Source organism: Oculina patagonica, chromosome 2, assembly GCF_052425735.1.
Source record: "Oculina patagonica isolate OP01 chromosome 2, crgOcupat, whole genome shotgun sequence".
In the NCBI taxonomy this organism is placed as follows: Eukaryota; Metazoa; Cnidaria; class Anthozoa; order Scleractinia; family Oculinidae; genus Oculina; species Oculina patagonica.
Window position 1 is genome coordinate 24694509 of NC_135759.1, and position 20455 is coordinate 24714963.

Genomic DNA, 20455 nt, shown 5'->3' on the forward strand with positions numbered 1-20455 from the left:
CTCCTAAGGTAATCTTTAAGGCTGCGTGTGCCGCAATGTTTTGTTAGAATTTTCGCGTTTGTTTTTACTCTCAGGTCTCTCAAACCGAACAAATGTAAGGAAATGATAAAATTGTGTTCTGCGGCATCTCTGTTAAACTAATGGCTCTCAGCCTTGAATTAAAACTGCCTCACAAGTTTGGCTTTTTCAGTTATTTTCTCCAGCTTCCTTCGGTGAAATATTTTAGTTTTCACAGAATGGAGAATTTGGCCAGTTTTAATCACGAAAAGAGTAGGGTTGTAAATAAAAATCCCCCTACCTTCTGCACATAAACCTCTCGTACAGATTTTTCTTAAAATGAGCGCGAAGTAAAGGTAAATATTTAATAACAACTTCCCCCCCCCCCCCCCCAAAAAAAAAAAAAAACATTTTACGAAATTTTACAGAAGGAAACGCGAGAAAATTCATTGTTTTGCTTTTTGTGATCTACTAGCAATATCGGGAAAAACTGACGTTTTAAATTAAGCTGTAGGAGGCCAAAAAGGAGAGGGAGGGGGTGGGGGTGGCGGAAGTTCTTAATTTTCAGTTACTGGTTAAAATCTCAGTCATTTCTCAACTATCAGTTTAAGCATTCGTTCAAAATTTAACGATATCAGCTGACAGCTATTGAGATTTCCAATCACTAAAAGTCAAGATGTTTTTATTTTCACACAATCAAATATTTATTCTTTGCGCAATAACTTCGTCATCAACGACACTTTTCAAGTGGCCATACCATATTTCAATCGACCTTTAGTCCTAATGTCCTTTATATCTGATTTTGCTTAAAAAAAAGGAAAAAAGAAAGAAAAAAAAAGCAGGCAAAAATTGTCCTATTTCCAAAAAGAATTTCTTGAAAGTTTTCGAAACATTGTATTTGCAACCGAAATTATCCTTATAGATATCGATCACCAGTTTGTTTGGAATTCAAAAATCAAGGGAGGTTCATTTGAATTTCAAATACTATTTACATGAATATTGATTATTTGTCACCATCTTCACACGAGGAACAAGCAGACGAACGACGCTAAACATGAAAGTCGTTCTGTAGTTATTTTGAGAGGAAATAATCATCAACTCGGCGTCGTTAGCATCAGAGGTTGTCCAAACTGCAATGACAGACGAAACATGGAACAAGGAAGTGTGGTGTTATTCCTTACAAGGACTTTGACTTGAAAAGATGGCCGTAAACACGTGCACATTTATCCAAGACGTTGATGATTTGATTCCTTATGGATCTTGTTGAGAGGTAAATAACCTTTAATGTGCTTGTATCGCAAGTCAGTTATACTAGAGAGCCTGGGTACTCTTCTAAACAAAACTCCAAGAAAAGTACGAGTTACATTTAAAGATATTTAGTGAACAAAATCAGATCAGGGTGCGACCGAACAATTGCATAAATTAATTTCGGACAGGAGCCCGTATTAAACAAGGCATTCCTTAGGGTGAGGTTACTGGCAATAGAAAAAGCATTGTATAAGATAATTTAAAACATTAAACCTATAGATACCCAAGATAAGCAAATTATTTTGGGTTTGGCTTGAATTCATTTTAGTGCTTTGATCACGTTAGGAATTTCTTTGCAGTGTGTCCTTTACATAACAAATTTACAGAAAATCATGAAAAACTTGCAACTGTCAAACAAGGTGCTTGTACTTTTCCTTATCCAAAATTTTTTTTTCATATTTTGTCCCTTCTGCAATCGTAGCAGCCAGTCATAAGCGACCTTGATTTGTTGCTTGGCCAGTTTTCTTTGAGCGATGAAGCGAGTAAATTATTGAATCAACTTGACGGCTTGTAATATTTTGGAGCAGCTCGTAACACACAAAACTGTTGCAAAAAAAAAAAAAATGCTCGCGTACATGCTAATACGTGCAACATCACATTACTCAGTTTCAAAAGGCCACTAATAAACAGACTTGTGTCAGCATGTATTCATCGAGTACTTTTCTCTCTTCCAGGTAACTTTCAAAGCAAGGGATTGGATAAGTTGAAAATAGTCAAGTTCTACTTAGGAGAGAGGGACAACTGTGACGGGATTATGTTTCTTCCGAAAGTAAGTTGATTAATTTTAAAAACACAACGCTGTACAGATCTCAAATTACTGGTGCATCAGCCTGTAGTATGACAGTGGGTATACTCGAGGGGTGGGGGAGGGAGGGATTTCACGAGTTTGAGTATAGAAAATAGAAGGGGAAAACTGCCATTTCGGTTTTGAAGAGGGCCTTTTAAAAATATCTCGAACAGACCCACCAAACGGTTGGTTCATCTAAGTATTTTAAGGGGCTATTCAGGTTCGAAATTAATAATAATTATAATAATAATAATAATAATAATAATAATAATAATAATAATAATAATAATAATAATAATAATAATAATAATAATAAAGATATTTTAGCAGGGAGCCCCCGTCACAAAAAGGTGGTTTTCAGTGGGGCCCTGCATAATTGATAAATAAAGGGTTACAAATTTCTATCTTCTATCAAAGTCATTTGAAAGGGTGGCTTTTTCTTTCAAAAATGGTATACAAAAGGGTAAGGGTTTGGACCTCAGGGCGGAGCTTCCGTGTATAAAATACAGATCCTTTAAATTGGGCAGGCTTAAAGGTCCTTACACACGACTGAGGGACAAGAAGCATCACAGGGAGCAGAGGAGCCAAATTCGACCTTTGTAAATATTAAAATGTTCGATCTATTTCGTAGCGCTTGTCATACGTTATCCGATCTTTTTGTTTACGTGACGGTTAGCCAGCAGGAAACTCTTTCAATGGTCTGTTGCGTAAAGCAAAGCTTTCCGAGCGAGGCACGAAGTGCCGAGAAGAAAAAGAGACTTTAATACTGCGTAACGATCTTGTGGCGCCCACGGTCATTGAGCCTGCGGCTACGCCTGCAAGCGCAACAGGACTTCCGTGTCGATTTCCGCTAGTTTAATCATCGCGTAAACAAAAAGATCGGATAACGTATGACAAGCTCCACGAAATAGATCGAACATGTATTTACAAAGGTCGAATTTGGCTCCTCTGCTCCCTGTGGAAGCATGGGCAAAATCATAACGTGTGCAAACACAAGAAAATATAGCCTTGCTATGTTACAGCAAAAGGTTGCCTCGTGGTTGCTGGATACTTTTCCAAAATGTGTCGCTGCAACATGTCCCCGCTAAATTTTCTTGTGTGTCTTTATGAGAGTATTATGATAATGATTATAAAACGAAGAAAAATACCAAATTGTACCAAAGGTAAAATGGACCAAAACTTATATGTTATGATTTTGTTTGAAACAACGTAATTTTTTCGTCGACTTTACCATTTCCTTGGGGGAATTTTTGGACAACACTGTGAAAATCCCCGGGAGAAAAACTCGTGACGTATGAGGTACTAGATGTATGTAATTAATAGACGTTTCTTTGTGAACCCTATCTAACTATCACGTTGTTTTTCGTACTAAGGTAAAACTTATCACATGATGTTAAACTTCTGGAGAAAGTTATCGTGATCAGCGTGGACAGATAGCTGACAATGGGATTATGGTGTTCCTCAAAACTCAGGTTAGTATTGAACCCGTATTAAACTGCCATCTTTATATTTTCAACATAGCCGACCAGTTCAAGAAGTAACGTGGCTGTATACTAATCCCAAACTTGCTCGGCTAAAAACAAAACTTCTAGTTTTCTTCTGTTTGTAATGACAACTAGCTTGAACCCATGTATTGTTGCTATTAAACTGGACAGCTAGTTGGCGAAAACGGCTGACTTCTAGCTAGCCTAGCCTAGCCTAGGCTTTGGTAGATTGTGCTAGCATAATTTTAAGCATAATTTAGCAAAACGAGCATTATTTTAAGGTTTTATTTCAGTTTAGCACTGCTAGCATAATCCGAGCATTTATACGTTGAAAACAAAAAAAAAAACATCATAGTTCTTCCGGTTTGTATTTTATTTCTGTATTGTTTTTGGAAAATATTGAGGTCTGAGCTAAGGCCCATGGTCAAATATTGTCGGGCAGACTCCAAAGTCACCCTGTGCATATCTGAGAGTTTTTTTTTTTAATTTTCAATTTTTTTAATTTTAATTTTTTAATTTTAATTTTTTTTTAAGTTTTAAATGCATAGTTGTCTTTAAACTGAACTGAGGGCTTTGCCTGGATGGGGTCTAAAACGAGTATATGCAAGTAACTTTCTGACCTGGATTCAGATTTCAGAACCCAAAAACGGTTAATCTCGATATTATTTGTAAATCATTTGGCTTTTCGAGGAGCGCACGTGCATATTTGCGATGCTAAAGACTGTAAGACTGGAAGGTGGACTATATGAATGTTCATTAAAGTTAAAATTGATAGAGTTAAGCCACTGGTGATCTTTATTTTCCTTAAAATCTAAGTAGCATAATTTCGGTGACAGAGAGCATAATTTTCAGAGAGTAGCATAATTTTGGCATAATTTCCAAAAAACCGAAGCCTATCCTCGCCTAGCCTAGCCTAGCCTAGCCTAGCCTAGCCTAGCCTAGCCTAGCCTAGCCTAGCCTAGCCTAGCCAAGTCTAGCCTAGCCTAGCCTAGCCGGGGGAGGGTGTAAAAAGTCATTCAAAACAATCGAAAAGGGTAAATAGTATCAAACAAGCCCTGGTACTCTTGGAATCCTGATATGAATTGAAAATTTCTTGCAGGGCCTATAAGGTAGAAAATGATTCGTACCAAAAGTAATGTTTGCAGAAATTCTTGCTAAAAAATCCCCTTGAAAAAAGGAATAAAATGTCGAAAAACGGCCCTGCTAGACGGCATAACCTAGACATTACTATTTATTTTCGGTTAAGAATAGGCGCACATTAGCCTGGTTGTATTTACATAGTATTTAATTCTGTCCAGGAAAATGCCATGGAATGATTTGGAAGGAGAAATTTACAAGTCATAGCCTACTGGTTTAGGAGAGAAGAACCGCACTAGAGGATCACATTTGATAGTAAGGTTAGTTGTTTATTTCATAACCTTGAAAAACGTGAATTTTTCATGCATTTCTTTGTATGAATACATAAATAGCAGCAAGCAGTTCACATGTGAAACTATCGCAAAGTTGGCTTGTGGGGTGAAGGGTCACCCGCCTTCAAGGTTGGGTTACCCTGGGAGGGAGAGCCAATTGTTATTCCAATTAAACACTGTGGTTATGTGTGACACGCCTGCCACGAAACCGGGAGGGCCAATGGATTAAAACGGATAAGAAAATTCGCAATTTGATTTCTGGGAAAATTAATCGTATTTTTTTAGCTGAATCGTAACCAGGGAAATTTCTTGATATCCTTTCCTGAGCTGTCGGTCAAACTGACATTGCATATTTAATAAGAAAAAATTCTTCTTTACATGTAATTCAGTTGGATAAAAGGCCGGTTGAATCGTTTCCCCATTCAGGACTTATTTCTTGGGGTTAAATAAACAAAGTAATTCTGGGTGGCGATTTGCATTTTTTGGAAGAACAAATTTTCGATGATAGTTAAAAAATTTCTGTGTCGCTTAAACGGCATCAGTCGCTTTTAAAAAAGGAAAACCGTGACGGAGTTGTCTACCTAAATAGCAAAAACGTAACGAGTTTAAAGACTTCGCATTTATTGATTGCTCTTTTTCTTGTCACGCAGGTTGCTGGTTGACATCAGGGATGTACCAAAAGCTTTTGATGCCTCAAGTGAATCAACCAAAGAAGATCAGAGGTAGAAGACAAGAGGCAAAAAGACAAGAAAACAGACAAGTTTAATTAAAGGTAGAAAAATAAACTAAATAAGCAGGCTTTTCTTTCAAGATTATTTGGGAAGAATCACAGCTAAAAGTTGCGTTTGGCATCGTATGATTTTTGAAAAGGAGCTACGTCAAAAACTTTTTAGCTTGTCGTTCGTAGTTTGTCAGTCATAACCTCATTTTTTTCGATTTATTAATTTTTTGGTTTTTCTACCATAGAGAACTACTATTTTGAGCTTCATTCAATTGAAAAGTAGCTTGCGAATTCGCAGTCTAATTTGAAAGTAATTTTGTAAATTTTAAAGATGATATCGAGACAGCTCCTTTAGGGATACATTATTTAGGTGTCTCCGTTGTTATTTCGGGTGAATTCGTCTAAGCCAATTTTTAGGTCATTACTTTTTCGGCCTTTACGCGATGGCTACAAAATATTGGGAAAACCTTCAGCTGTTATTCAGTAATAATATGATAGAATTTGATTTAACGGGGAAAGTATTTTTAGTTGTGTTAGAGCTTATGTAGACGACCTTTGAAGCACCAAACGTGTGGTCTACTTAGGCTTAAATATCACTTTAAATACTTTTCCCAGTCGTACCGAATTGTATCAAATTATTACTGAGTGATAGCTGAACGTTTTCTCAACGTTTTATAGCCATCGCGCAAGAGCAGGAAAGTCATAGAAGAATTCACCCGAAATAAGAACGGTGTCACCTTCAAAGAAAATTTAACGTTGTTTTGTAAAATCAAATTTTAGATGAAAATTTTTTGCAAGTATTCTTAGATTTTGTCAATTTTTGTTGCTCAAAATTATTTTCATGGTAACATCGGTTTGAAAGTTTTTAATTTTCCCGCCAAAAAACTTAGAAAAAAATACAGGCTCTTAAAGTACGCATGCGCTATTTTTTTAATATAATTACTTCTTGTTAACATCTGTTTTAAATTTTTTCATTTTCCCGCCAAAAGACTTAGAAAAAATACGGGCGCTTAAAATACGCATGCGCCATTTTTATAAAAAAAATTAATGGTTGTACTTTATTTCAAATTTATTATATTGTCAATAAATTGAATTACTTTTTATTTAGTAATAAAGCGTGTGTTGTTGTTGTTCAATAATATTTTGTAAGGATGACGAGTCAATAAAGTGTTCAGTTTTTTTGTTTTATTTTTATTATCTTTAATAAAATATTTCAACAATAAAGTTCTCACAAGTGTTTTGTATAATATATATCCTTTAATTAGTTAACTGATTTCAATTAAATAGTAAAAAAGGTGTCAAGAAAAATTCTTCTCTATATATACTAAGACTTTTGGCGGGAAAATTTGAAAACATTTGCACAGCGTTTCCCCTGGCAAAATTTTCGTCACAAAATTCAAAATGGTTTCCCTTTAAAATTTTCCCGCCAAAAAAAAATGTAAACACCACCTCGTGCAAAAACCAAGAATTAAAACTTTATTTTTTTTGAACCCCAAAAAGCCAAAGAAGAAAATTGTTTTCAGCCAACTTGCTAAAAAATTTAAAGTTTTGTTCGAAAATACCCCTCTCCGAAACGTTTTAGTCTTTGATAGTTCTTGCACGAGATGGCGTATACATGTTTCCAAATGTTAAGATAAAGCAACATGGCAAGCTAAAACCTTTGCAGCGAATTAGAAGTTTGATACACGATATCTTTTCATATCTCCAATCGAATTTCGTCCTTTTAAAATCCTTACCACTTGCCATGTTGCCTATTAAAGACCTTTTCCAGTGGCAAAGTTCCGTTTGTAGCACCGTATAAATGAAGCCAAAACCATTAAAAAAGAACTGCCTGGCATTTGAAATAAGCCCCTAAGTAATTTCAGTTTTAACAATATCGAATGGTGTTTAAGAGAAAACCTTAGTTTCTTATCTTTTGTGCCATGGAGAAATTCAACTGTTTGAATTTTGCCGCAAAAGTTCCGAAATATAATTTAATTACTTAGCTCCATGTTCTTATTATTCAAGACAATTTCAGATTTAATTTAGACAACTCGAAAATTAGATCAAAATCATTCAGTTCTATTTCTTATTTTATACAGTTTGTCTTTCCCAGTGCTACATCAACTGCCAGCCGAAAAAGGTCTTCAGAAAATAAACCAAGAGATTATGAAAAACCCCAATGCCTGGTCCAAGTTCAGTCTCACGATTATCAAACACGGGTTTTTGCTTATCAGTTTACAAATACAAGCTATACAGACCACACTGACGTAAATAAGTTTAAAGCCACGAAGTTACAAATTGTTCAGCCTTCAAAGAAAAAAAAAAGGAATTTGTCGTTTTAAGCCATGAATGGTTCAATCAGTTCTCCTATTAATAAATTTTTTACTATGAATTTTACAATTATCAAAAACTGAAAAATAAATAAACGCTTAATTTACGCAAAGTACTTTAAACAGAGCTGTGTTGTTGTTTATTAATGAAAAGTATATAAACTCTCGGCTACTTTGGCTCCTGGATAGCGTTTGCAAGTTATGCCAAATCAAAATTGTAACGGTAAGCAAACAACTTGCATTTAAAGTTATCGAGACCATTAATTTTGTGAAGTTAGCAAGGAAACCTTAGAGTAAAAAAAGTTGAACTACAAATTACTGAAACAATTTTTATTAGAAAGCAAGGCAATTCGAGCAAACAAGGCGGTATCAAGACAATTTTAGAAGCTAGCACGGAACTAACCAAGACAATTTTTGATAAAATAAAACGATACGGTATACTGTATAACAGAGAATCGAGGCTTCCAATATCAAAATATCCCACGCCGGATGAACCAGACATTGAGGTTTTACATGCAAATCTCTCCAAATGACAAGAGAACATAAGCACAAATACTCGTTTTCCGTACGCATTTCTTCCGAAAGCAAGCTGACGTCGCAAAGCCAAATTCAAGACTGTCCTTTAATCTGAGAAAAAAATTAAATTTGAATTTGAACTAAAGAATTTGCTCTCTAGAAAAGCTAAATGTTCTCTTGTCAAACAAATATTCAGTTGATAAAGTAAAGGTATCTGAATCTTCTCAAGATGGCACTGCCGACATGAGTATTGCATACGTTGTGAAATATTTTTCTAGGTTATATTGTTGAAACAATCCTGTGATAAATCTCTTTAATAACCTTTTTTTAGTAAAGTATTTCAATCAAGTTATAAGAAACGTAGTTTTAATTCCTCCTCTGATGACAAAATTCATTGGTATTTTATTGGAGAAAAATAAACAATCATTAATTATAGGATGAAGAATTTTTTTAGTCAATTCTTTTTCCTCGTTTATATTTCAGTGCCACCTTAAAAATATCACTTTACAAAATCAACTGAAGTTGTAACAAAGCAGCGTACGCAGCGATAGTTCTTGGGGTACTGATTGTTGACTGATGTGTACAAACACTAAATTTTCTACAGCGTTTAACGCGAAACCAAATCAAAACCTCGACCTATCATTTCATAATTTTGTAGCAGAATTTTGTAATAAAATATAGCCAAACTGCATTCGGACGATAACGAGTCTGTTTAGAGGTCACCTAATCAAACAACGAACAGCCTAGCTATATAAATTTGGTGAACGCTCCGTTTGAAATCCCGAGTAAATAAACTGTAAACAGACAATCAGTACCCTTTGAGAACTATCTTAAAATGGTGGCTGATGTTGCAATAATATTTTTTGTATTAGTTTTCACAGTTCCTGGTGTTCGTCTTTTGTGTTTCAATCCAGACAATCAACAAATTCAATCTAATGAAACCGAAAAGTAAAACTATCCTTACAAAAAACATTAGATCAGCCACCATTACTACATTTTATAATTTCAAAGTTCTTATCTTTTGGAGCGTTTCTTCTTGATTTAATGATTCCAGTTTATCCTCTTGACCAGATTTTTCATCGTTCTTTCCACACGAAGTTAGCCTCTCTGAAAATAAAATGACAAATAAATGATTAGTATTGTAAATATCCAAACTTTTTTAAGTATATAAAAATTACGTTCTAAATGCTAAACTGATGATCTTTGGCGCGCCGTGGTAAATCTGCCTGGAGAAAAATCGCCAAAGCTCTGGCGGTACAACCATGTTTCACAAAAAAATGTTCCTTTACGAGAGAAGTTAAAACTTAACAAAGCCTCCGCGAAATGCCAACGCCACAAACCGTTATACATCAAATATCACAGGCACATGGCCACGCCGAAACTTGGTCAACTTAAACACGTGTATCGGCTTTCAGAAAGTAGTCATCAAAAAATTTTCAAGTGCATTTAAATCTACTGAAACTAGAATCTTGGTCTTGGAATATTGAATGAAAATGATACTGCCTTGATGCCGAGTTTCGTGTTGAAGCGAGCAGCAAGAGCACGTGTTAGCTCACTTTAGTAGCATTTTTATACCCTTTTAGCTTTCTGCACAAATTTAAAAAAAGCTGTCGAAAAGGAGTGCTTACCTACGTTTGCAACAGCGTAAACACTTCCGTCCCAGCTTCAAGTTTCTCTTTGTACATCAAGCATCTCGTTCTAGAGAACAACCTCTTCTTCAGCAGAATGACACGTCTTCACACATCCACGACCAGCGTGGTTTGCTGCAGAATCCACAATCTGTCATGAATATGGATTAGAAACTGAAGCCAATAGCTTACAAATACGTCACAAACTTGGCACAGATTTGCTTGCACGCTTTTCAACCAGCCAATCATGAACCGTGAAAAAAGAATGCAAGCAAATGTGCAAATTACAAATTGCTTTGTTCCGCTTTGTTTGTGTCTGAAATGCTCAAATGCATTAAAGAGAAAAATTGTCTCCGACAGCAGAAATAAAATATCGAAATTAGTAGTTTGATCAAAAACTGGTATCTCATGCATCAAATTTAAGACTGTTGACTTTTTTTCAAGCAATTCAATGATTTTCCAAATAGTACATCAAGGGAATATTCCGTATAGGATGATATTATTATTAACATCTTTATAGCCTAAACTTGTACTCAAGAATGCAAGTTAAAGATACGATGACCATTTATAACCACTACTTGTAAGCAGGCTCCCTAGTAGGGTATAGAAAAAAAAAAAGGAATTTGGGGCGTAGCGAGTCGGTCACGGTCAAGAGAGGAAGATTTCACCAATTTTTTTTCACCCTACTAGTCTCTTTCCTCTAAATTCCCACTGTGCAATTTACGCGTAGTTAATTCTTAGTTACTCATTTCAAAATTTATTGCGCTGCAGCGTTTGTTTTCAACATTACAGAATGCATAAACACGCCCATCACTGTGGCTTCTTGTAGCCCCTACTTTTTTGTCACTACTCAGCGTGGGCCGTCGGAATAGGCCAATTCCGATATATTAATATTCTAACTTGGCTCCGAGGCTTGGGGAAATAAAACAAAATAAATGATTTATTCATTCCTGAACCTCGACGTGATATCTTTTGTTTTATTCCCCCAAGCCTCGGAGCCAAGTTAGAATTTTAATATATCGGAAGTGGCCTATTTAATCAGTGTATTTTAATCGATCTGATGAATCTTTGGTAACTAAATGTCACATGTTTGCCGGTCCTCTTTGGCTTGCAGGGCCAGACTGAGCGGCATCGAGGGGAGTGAGTGGATGTGCACTTCTTATTTCGCAACATACCGGTAATTTAGCCAAATTTTAGCCAAAAGAAGACACTTCATTGACATGTTATAACAATTTATTTTAGTAACATAAAAATTTCATTACATTTCATGTTTCTGCTATGGCAGGGGGGGGGGGGGGGTGGGGGTTGTACTTCTTGAAGGCCATGATTTCACATGCCAGCTAGTGGGTAGTGAAAATGGTGTAAAGCAAAACAAGTCGAGACTCCATTCTTCAGATATAAATATTGTAGTAAACGACACGAACAAGTTTTTCACTATTCAAAATCACAATTTTTCCATCACGGATCAGTGTTCTTTTGGTTGTTCTACAATCCTTCTCCTAACGTTTTTTTGTAAGAAATGGAGGACAACCGAAATAACAGCTGCTGTTTTACCAAGGGCCACAGGCAGGAAGGTGTGATGGGTGCATCTGCACCCCCACCCCTCACAGGCCAAAAAGGTTAGCCTAATCACGGAGTGAGGGTTAAAATGACTCTCAGAATGCTGGAAATGTGGACTTCTATCAAGTCAACTATCAACAACTTGATTTTTCAAAATTTCCTGTGGGAGAATACCTCTGGACTCCCACTAGACACTCACTCCAGCGCTTGCACCCACCCATGCAAAATCCTGCCTGTGTCCTTGTTACCTCCCCAAAAATGGAGATGAAATTCTCGAGCAACTGCAAGAGTTGTTTTGGGCTTCATATTGTTTATGTTTAGAGAGTTTTACTATGTGGTATTGTACACTTCTGTACAACCTTTCAAGAGTAGCATTTTATTCAGCGAATCAAGCTGGATGAAGTGGCCCATACTTGCCGGAGCTTATCCCAGTTTCTGTAGAGTTAAGCGGCTAGGAGTATTTCTACTCCCCATGGATAGGATGCTGGTCCATGCATTTACATTTATGTTCTGATCACATAACCAGAAAATTCTAGCGATATATATATCATGAAACCACTACTGGATGTAATCCTAAGAACCTAAGCTGAGAAATCTATGCTTTAGACAGCAAAGCATTATAAATGTCACAGTATGTTATTAAAAAATATTCCCTTTAGTCTGTACATCAATAATAATATTATGAATGGACCATTGTTTCTCTTGGCATTTTAGTTAACCTTTTTATATAATTACAGGAATTGCTGTTTCATTTTTAATCCAGAATTGTATAATTCTCTGTCAGAGGCAGTCTTCTAAAAAGTCCACCACCTCAGAGAGTTCTCTTTTCTTGGCTTCGTGATGTGCCCATCTTTCCTCTGCAAGTTTAGGTGTAACTTTCCATCGCTCGTGGTAAATAACTTGTTTGCATGCTGGGCATTTCTTCCCTCCTGTAAAAAAGGGAAAAAAGAAACACATTGAAGTAGTTTATTTTTCAACCAAATTTGATGCTGATAATAATCTTGGATTAGCAGGTAGCTTAATTTTGCTTTGAAAAAGGCTCCCTTATAACTGTAGTACAGATAAACCGCAGGAAATGGATGATTCCAAGAACAGTTAAATCATGAAATAATCCTACATCACGGCTAGATCACAACCCAAGAAAACATCCCGCAAAAGTCTTTACACTGCATGCTCAACTAAACTTAGTGAATCTGTCAATTGAAAAGGGAGCTCTGATTGGTTCTTGAAATAGAAATGATTGCGTGACATGGCACAGAGCATGATTGTCTTTGTCCAATAACAATAATATTGTTAATATCTTAGTCTACTTTTGAGTTTAAATATCCAAGACATGCTCAAAACCATTATCACGGTACCTTGAAAAGGAGGAGTTTTCATGTACTTGTCCAGGCAGCCATAGTGAAAGAGATGATTGCAGTAAACACGTTCAACAAATTGATGGTCTTTGGGATCTGTAACAGCTTCCTGTAGAGTTAGAACAAAAAATTTTATTAACCAGGCACAAAGGTCATACAAGAAAAATGCTACATGTAGGTCTTGACGGCATAGATCACATGCAATTACCGCGGTAAATCTATAAAAAAAGACTGTGTGATCCAGTGATACAGGTAAATTCAGCCAGCGATTCATGACAGAAAACCTGCCAGAGCTCCAGTGAGTGTTATTGAATTTATTACCAGTGTAGAAACCCTGTCCAATACTTAGAAATAAATAATAGCAATGAATAAATTCTGATTGTTGATTTTAGTTGCTACAATGTAGTTACTGGTCCTATCAGCTGTCTTAATAATGGTAATAGGACTGAGTGGAGTCCAATTCGGTCTGTAATCATATAAGTGATAAACAAAATCGGACGACCGCGAAGCAGGAGTCCGATTTGTTTAATCACGAGTATGATTACAGATTGAATTGGAAGACACGAAGTCCTGGTACCAATTAATCAAAACTATGACAAAATTTGAGAAACAAACTAATGGTTTAACGTTTTTATAAAAACTGAAAAACATAACAGTTTACTCAACAAAATGCACAACAACAGCGCACGCAAAATGACACGTACTGTCCAATTACACAGGCATGACGCGTAAACTGTCCTATTACACTGTCCAATTACAAGCATGACGCGTACACTGTCCTATTAGTGCTCAAATCGGGCTGCTGATAACCAATCACCGATCGAGAATTTTGTTATAGTTTTGATTAGTCATGTAATATTTTTGCAATTACCTGTGGTTCCTCAGGCAGGGCTCTCCGATGACATATTGGACACATCTCCTGAGGACATGGTCTGGTGCATTGATCGACCAAAAAATCACACACCAACCTCAAAGATGGCTTAGGTTCAAATGGTGGATCTCTGGTAATGAAAAAATTAGGTCATGGTAAAAACAGTTTCATGGGAATATCTATAACCACCCTGCTTCAAATTTAGAGAGATTGTGGAACAACACAGTTCAAACAAACTTGTCATTACGTTTCTTCATCTGTTGTCAATTACAAGGAAGTAATATACCAATTATGCTACAACAATATTAGATGAAATCAACACTTCCTAGTTCTTTTTTGAAGTTTTAGTTGTGTGGATGTGATTGTCTGATAGGACAAAAAATAGCCAGATGCTTAAATTTTTTCCTTACTTGGGTTTGCGTCTTAAGGGAGCCTCAACACATCTTCTTGCTATGTCACCAGCTTGACCAATAAATACTTTTACTAAGTTCTCAGGAAAGTTTGACTCCTTCAGCTCTATCCTGTGAGAAAGCCAAATAAAACAATAATGTTACAAGCTTGTTGTCTATGCCACCCTTACATAGCACTGAATCAGGAATGCAAATCCCCCTCCCCACCCCTCCCACTGTGATTGAACTATGAACCACTCTCACCACTGTTGAGAGGTGGGGCGGGGTGTTAACACACAATTTAAAGTAGTTAAAGTGATGTTCATTATAATTACCCCGTACATTATATGCTAATGAATTCAAAGTGTTTCAACTTAATTTGACCAAGATTGTGGGTAAAGAGAGGCACTGAGAGTTAAATGGTATGCTCTCTGGTATGCTATTTATCATCGCCATAGAAGTTTTAGCTCAAAAAATCTCTAATTCCAAAGAAATAGAAGGAATAAAAATACAGAATAATAAAACGGTTAAATTATCACAATACGCCGATGATACCACAGCCTTCCTCGCTAATGTTCATTCCGTAAATAACCTCTTTGTATTGCTCTCCCGATTTGAAAAGTGCGCAGGGCTAAAGATAAATGTATCAAAGTCTGAAATGTTATGGCTTGGCTCAATGAGACATAGAAAAGACCAAATTTTAAATCTTCAAATGACAGATGAACCTGTCTACGCTCTAGGTACACACTTCTCGTACGATGACAATCTGTCAGACCAAAGAAACTTCTTCGACAAGCTGTCAAAATTACAGAAGACTTTAAACTTTTGGTCTCAAAGGGATATCTCTGTTTATGGAAGAATAAACATTGTTAAAACTCTAGCCCTTTCAAAAGTCATATTCATCTGCAGCTCCATGGAAACGCCACTACGATTCGCTGAAGAAGTGAATAGAATGATTTTTGACTTTGTATGGAGCCACAAACCTGCGAAAATCAAAAAGTCGACTCTGATAAAATCTAAAAAAGAAGGTGGCTTAGAAATGAAAGATTTCGCTATTTTTGACAAAGCTCTAAAACTAAACTGGGTAAACCGCCTATGTTCAGACCACGACGCTCCATGGAAATATATTCCAACCTCTTTCCTTGCCAACGTCGGTGGCACTTTCTTATTTCAGTGTAACTATGACTGTAAGCTTCTTTGCCTAAGTGAACACCTCCCAAAATTTTACAAAGACATCGTAGCCCTCTGGCAGAAAATCACTGTGACTGATCCTCAAAATAAATCTGAGGTACTAGAGCAAGTAATCTGGAACAATAGGTTTCTAATTGTTAATAAAAAATCGATTTATTTTTCACATTGGCATCAGGCTGGAGTCACGCACATATCAGACTTACTTAACACAGAAAAAAATCACTTTCTATCTTTTAATTCTCTTTGCGAAAAATTCAAGACTAAGTTTAATTTTCTACAGTATTACAGCATCATTTCTGCTTTCCCTCGCTCGTGGAAAAAGCTTTTAAACTCTAACGACCAACTACCCATAAAACCCCTTGATTCAATAAGCGATTCGTTGAGTTGCAAAACTCTCTATGACAAACTGGTATCCTTGGAAAAGCTATCTCCCCCCACAGCAGAAAGGAAACTTATTGAATATGGGGTAGAAAAGAACAATCTGTGTAAGGTTTATCTTTTACCATTTAACGTTACAAAAGAAACCAAAATGATGATGTTCCAGTACAAGATCATTCATCGCATCCTACCTACCAATAGCTTATTACATAAGATGAAGAAAGTTGACTCCCCAACTTGTCCTTTCTGCCCTACCGAGCTCCATACCATCTGGCACCTTTTTATAGAGTGCACTCAAGCAAAATCTTTCTGGGTAGAGTTTCAAGATTGGTATAATGCTCATAGTAGGAAAAGAGTCCATCTTTCGAACTTAGATGTCCTATATGGTATATTGGACTCTACTCGTGGTTGTTTAGCCCTAAACCATCTTATTATATTAGGAAAATACTTTTTATACCGTAACACCGGCCTAAAAAATAAAGTTCAGTTTAACGAGTACATATCCCTCGTTCGCGACAAACTATTATTAGAAAAACATATTGCTATCAAATCCGGTAAATACGATAACTATATCAAGAAATGGAATTTTTTACAAAGCAATTAGTTTCCTTTTGTTTTTGTTTCTCGCTAGATCGTTCATTTTCTTTCGTTTTCTCTCTGTTAATGATTATAGACAATGTTATTTGTTATTATTTTCTTTTTGCATTGTTAGCCTAAGTGTTGTAATGTTATCCTAAGTGTTGTAATGTTAATAGTATTGACTTTAATAGAGTAATTTTTGTAACTATTTTTTCTCACTGTCTAAGCTGTACTGTAAAGTAGCTCCTTTTGTAAAATTAGACATCTATATTTTGTAATCATCGTAATGTTGTATGTTAAATGTTGTAAGTACTTGCAATAAAAAAAAAAAAAAAAAAAAAAAAAAAAAGAGAGTTAAATGCCTTGTCAAAGAACACATTTGCAAGAACCCTGAGTCTGAATCTCTTAATCTGGAGTCTGGTATTTTAACCATTGGGCCAACGTGCCTCCTTTGTGTCCTATAATATTAAATGGCGACCACTTAATATATACAGTATAATTAAAGTTAAGTTCCAGCAATGATAACATGCTCACCTTACAGCAGCAGTGTGATAGTCATCTGGTACAGTTATCTTCATGTCCAGATAATATCTACAGAAAAAGTTTAATAAAACATCTCACACTGGAGCAGACTGACATAATTTTGAATTTTATGTTCCAGAGAAAACTTGCCCCATTGTTTACCTATCCTATAAATGCATGGAATTCTGTAGCATCCTATGTATCCAAGGAATTATGATTTCCAAGTGAGGCAAATATGTACTTCAAAATAATGCACTGAATCACTTGTTTCCATACTTTGCACATTACGAAAAAAACCAAGCAACAAACGAAAGAGGAACACTGGTTCAAATTCAGTGGGTATTTTGTCATACATCTGGAATATATCAGTTAACCCATTTCCCAAGGAGTAGCTCGGTTCATGGAAAAGTCTTGTTTTTTTGAAGATCAAACATAAAATTGACTTTGAAATGGTTTTCTAGCTTGGTTGTCAATGGTTCATGCCCGTGGGGAGGGGGGGGGGGGGTACTCTATATAATGGCCTATACAGGGAGGCTCCGCCCAAAAGGGGTACCTTTTTCAGGCTTCAGGTATATAAAAGGGTAGGGATTTCACAAGTTTAGGTATATGAAAGGGTATGTAAATCCGTCATTTAGGTTTTTAAAAGGGCCTTGAATTAAAATATTTCGAACAGGCGCACTTTATGGCTGTATTATTTTAATTTATAAAGCGCAACATGAAAATGACAAGAAAACGTCCTTTTTTTTTTTTATATTTTATTTTTTTTTTAGGAATTACAATGACAATAATACATACAAGAACCTAATGACAATGCTACAGACACAAACGAATTACAATATTAAACAAGCCTTGCACAACGGCCTAAACTTAGTACAAATTGAAAGGACCAAATAAAAACAAAAAAACAAAAACAAAAACAAACAAACTGCCTCCGACAGCGGGAACAGATACAGGTAATTTTTGGTTAATTTACTACAATAAGAATAAGAAAAAGAAAGGGTGACAATTTCTGTGAAAAGGATTTAATTAGACATTAAACCTAAGGTGATAATAGTAGGGAGCAGAGGCTCCCACTTCGTATAATGGTAATTTAGATTATTGTTCTCTCTCGCAATGAAACGTTCCAGTTTGTAAGTAGTTCTGGTAATACGTTCTAATAAAAGTCTTGGTGATAAAAGTCTTGGTGATAAAATTCAAAATTCATTTCGGTCCCTTGCTTTCTATTGTCACTTTTAGTTTTATTTGGACCGTAGATCTTTTAGATCCGATATGCTGTACATTTTCACTGTTTTCACATGGTTCGGTCCATGTTTGCAGTGTCATTTTTCACATGGTTTTGTCCATGTTTTCAGTGTAAGGATAGTTCTGTCTATTCTCACTTCCCTTATCGAGACAACGACATGATATTTCGAATTCTTGACCTATTGAGTAATAGTCACGCGGCTATGATCAATGGGCGGGTGTTTGAATTTGAGCCCATCCGGATTGTCATTACCACGAGCACTTTATAGACAACTGTCTTTGCGCTGGTTGCTCTATTCTGTGCGGCATACACTCTGCTGAAGAGACCCAATCAGGTCAAAACAGCTGTCCAGAGTTTGCATTTTTGACTTTCAGTTTGGGCTCTATCATGTCGTTGTCCTGTTAAGGTTTTTTCATTTCTACGTAGTGTCAGCCTTGCTTCTTGTCCCCGTATAAAACTTTTTGAGTGCCTCCCCAGGGTTCATGCTAAAAAAGAGAATCACTACCAAAGACAAATTTAGAAAAACTAATTTGCCAGAAGAACATAAGTTTTTCTAATGTGAGTTATGAAATAAAACATGGAATTCACTCATCGAAGAGCAATGTTGTGGTTCAATTTTATCTTTGGCACAATTTGTCTTTTTCTTTGTTTTATGTTCATTATCATCTATTACCATACAACAGAACAAAGAAAAATACCAAATTGTACCAAGGGTAAAACTGAACCACAACATATGTGTGATTCAACATTTCTCTGATTTCTTAATTTCATTCATAACAGATGTTGAGCTTAATTAAGAAAGATGAATTAATTATTATTCATGTAACTTACTTGTCTTGATTTGCACGTATATAAAGTACTCCTGCTTTCTGTTTTACTTTTAGCTGATCATTGTCTGTTAATAATTTTGTCTTGACATACTGCAGTTCATCAGAGCATGCAATTAAAGGATTCTCATCAAGAAATTTCCGAACAAACATCAACATAGGAATGACCTGAAAAAAATACAGAAAAAGGGTCAACTCCCAAGTGATGTTAAAGCTATGCACAACCCCCTTCATCTCTTTTAAGCCCCACCCCTGCAGGGGGAGGGGGGCACTCCCATATATGAGCTATATAGGTGTGTCGCTGTAAGCAGTTTAGTCTGGGATTGGGTATAAAAATCAGAGGGTTTTGGTCCAGAAACAGGTAGCATTTGCCAGGAATTGGATCGGTGGTATGACAAATCAAGTACAGAATAGGAATACAAAACTCAGAAGAGAAAGAGGCTTTCCTAAACGTTAATAAAATCATCACAGTATCCTTGCTGACAGATGGTTTTCCATTAAAACACTGATAGTGATACAGTTCTAAAAAATTTCAAGTCTGGGATAGGGAAGGGATTTCTGGTGTCTCGTCTAGTATAGGGTTGAAGAATCAGCTGGACATGGGGTAAGAGTTCAAATTCCCAGCGACAATCACACACCCCCACCCAAAAATATACAGGGTTCCCTCTCCCCCACCGGGCACCCATGCCCCTTTAAATAGATGGTACAGTAAAATGAAATGTTTCAGATCAGGGGGTAGGAAAAGGGGAAAAAGCTAGCCTTGGTAACACTTTCAAAAGCATTAATTTACTTATTTAATAGGAGATTATATCCCTTAGGCAAAACACCATTACACTGCTTACCTGTGGTTTTCCAAGGAATTTCTTAGCTTCTTGATCACAAAGCTCTGTCATCTTGGCTAGAAGTCTCGGAGGCAAAGTTTTGCTTTTCAATTCAACGATAATGGCACTCGTGGGATATTTCTCAGAGAATTGAAGCAGCACGACAACACTCTTGAATTTCGTCCTCCTAAAGCACAGTCAAGCAATAATTAAAGTTAACAAGGTTTACCTCGATCAATAGGCATGAATATATACTCTCTGAAAAGAAACCAGAAAACATTAATTCAGCTTCAATCAGACACTTACGTGATTCGCACATTTACGGCTACCGGGTGACAGGAAATTATTTCAGATCCCTCTATTTTCTCACTCAATGTTTTCTTAACAATCTCTAGTTCATTTTCAACAGCTTTGTGTGTCTCTGGGTCAGAAAACAAAGCCATTTTACACTAAAAAGTCCTGCATGAAACACCGGCACGAAAATTTTTTACCACTTCCTTTTTCTCTAGTTACCAATCCTCTACCGCAAAATTTACATGAGCCCGCGTTCCCGC

At 36.2% G+C, this 20455-nt stretch overlaps 1 protein-coding gene and 1 long non-coding RNA gene across 2 annotated transcripts; one reads left to right on the forward strand and one right to left on the reverse strand.

The window, feature by feature from the left end:
* The first annotated feature begins 3005 nt into the window (after positions 1–3005).
* Positions 3006–6833, forward strand: LOC144643745 (uncharacterized). The gene is made up of 3 exons (XR_013568959.1): positions 3006–3564; positions 4875–4973; positions 5636–6833. It is a non-coding gene; the product is annotated as an uncharacterized LOC144643745 (long non-coding RNA).
* Positions 6834–11389: 4556 nt separating this feature from the next.
* Positions 11390–20399, reverse strand: LOC144643687 (uncharacterized). The gene is made up of 8 exons (XM_078503007.1): positions 20208–20399; positions 19923–20088; positions 19085–19248; positions 17023–17079; positions 14362–14472; positions 13952–14081; positions 13081–13189; positions 11390–12651 (listed from the first exon to the last, which is right to left on the reverse strand). Exons 1-8 carry the CDS (start codon positions 20342–20344, stop codon positions 12503–12505), a joined length of 1023 nt encoding a protein of 340 aa, XP_078359133.1. The 5' UTR covers positions 20345–20399; the 3' UTR covers positions 11390–12502.
* Between the last annotated feature and the right edge of the window lie 56 nt (positions 20400–20455).

Excerpts from the sequence above, each read along its gene's own strand:
- LOC144643687 (XM_078503007.1), bottom strand. The coding sequence starts at position 20,344 with ATGGCTTTGTTTTCTGACCCAGAGACACACAAAGCTGTTGAAAATGAA. Across the intron at positions 14,473-17,022 it reads TATCACACTGCTGCTGTAAG|GATAGAGCTGAAGGAGTCAA; the intron begins GTGAGCATGTTA and ends GCTTTCTCACAG. Across the intron at positions 14,082-14,361 it reads CCCTTAAGACGCAAACCCAA|AGATCCACCATTTGAACCTA; the intron begins GTAAGGAAAAAA and ends TTTCATTACCAG.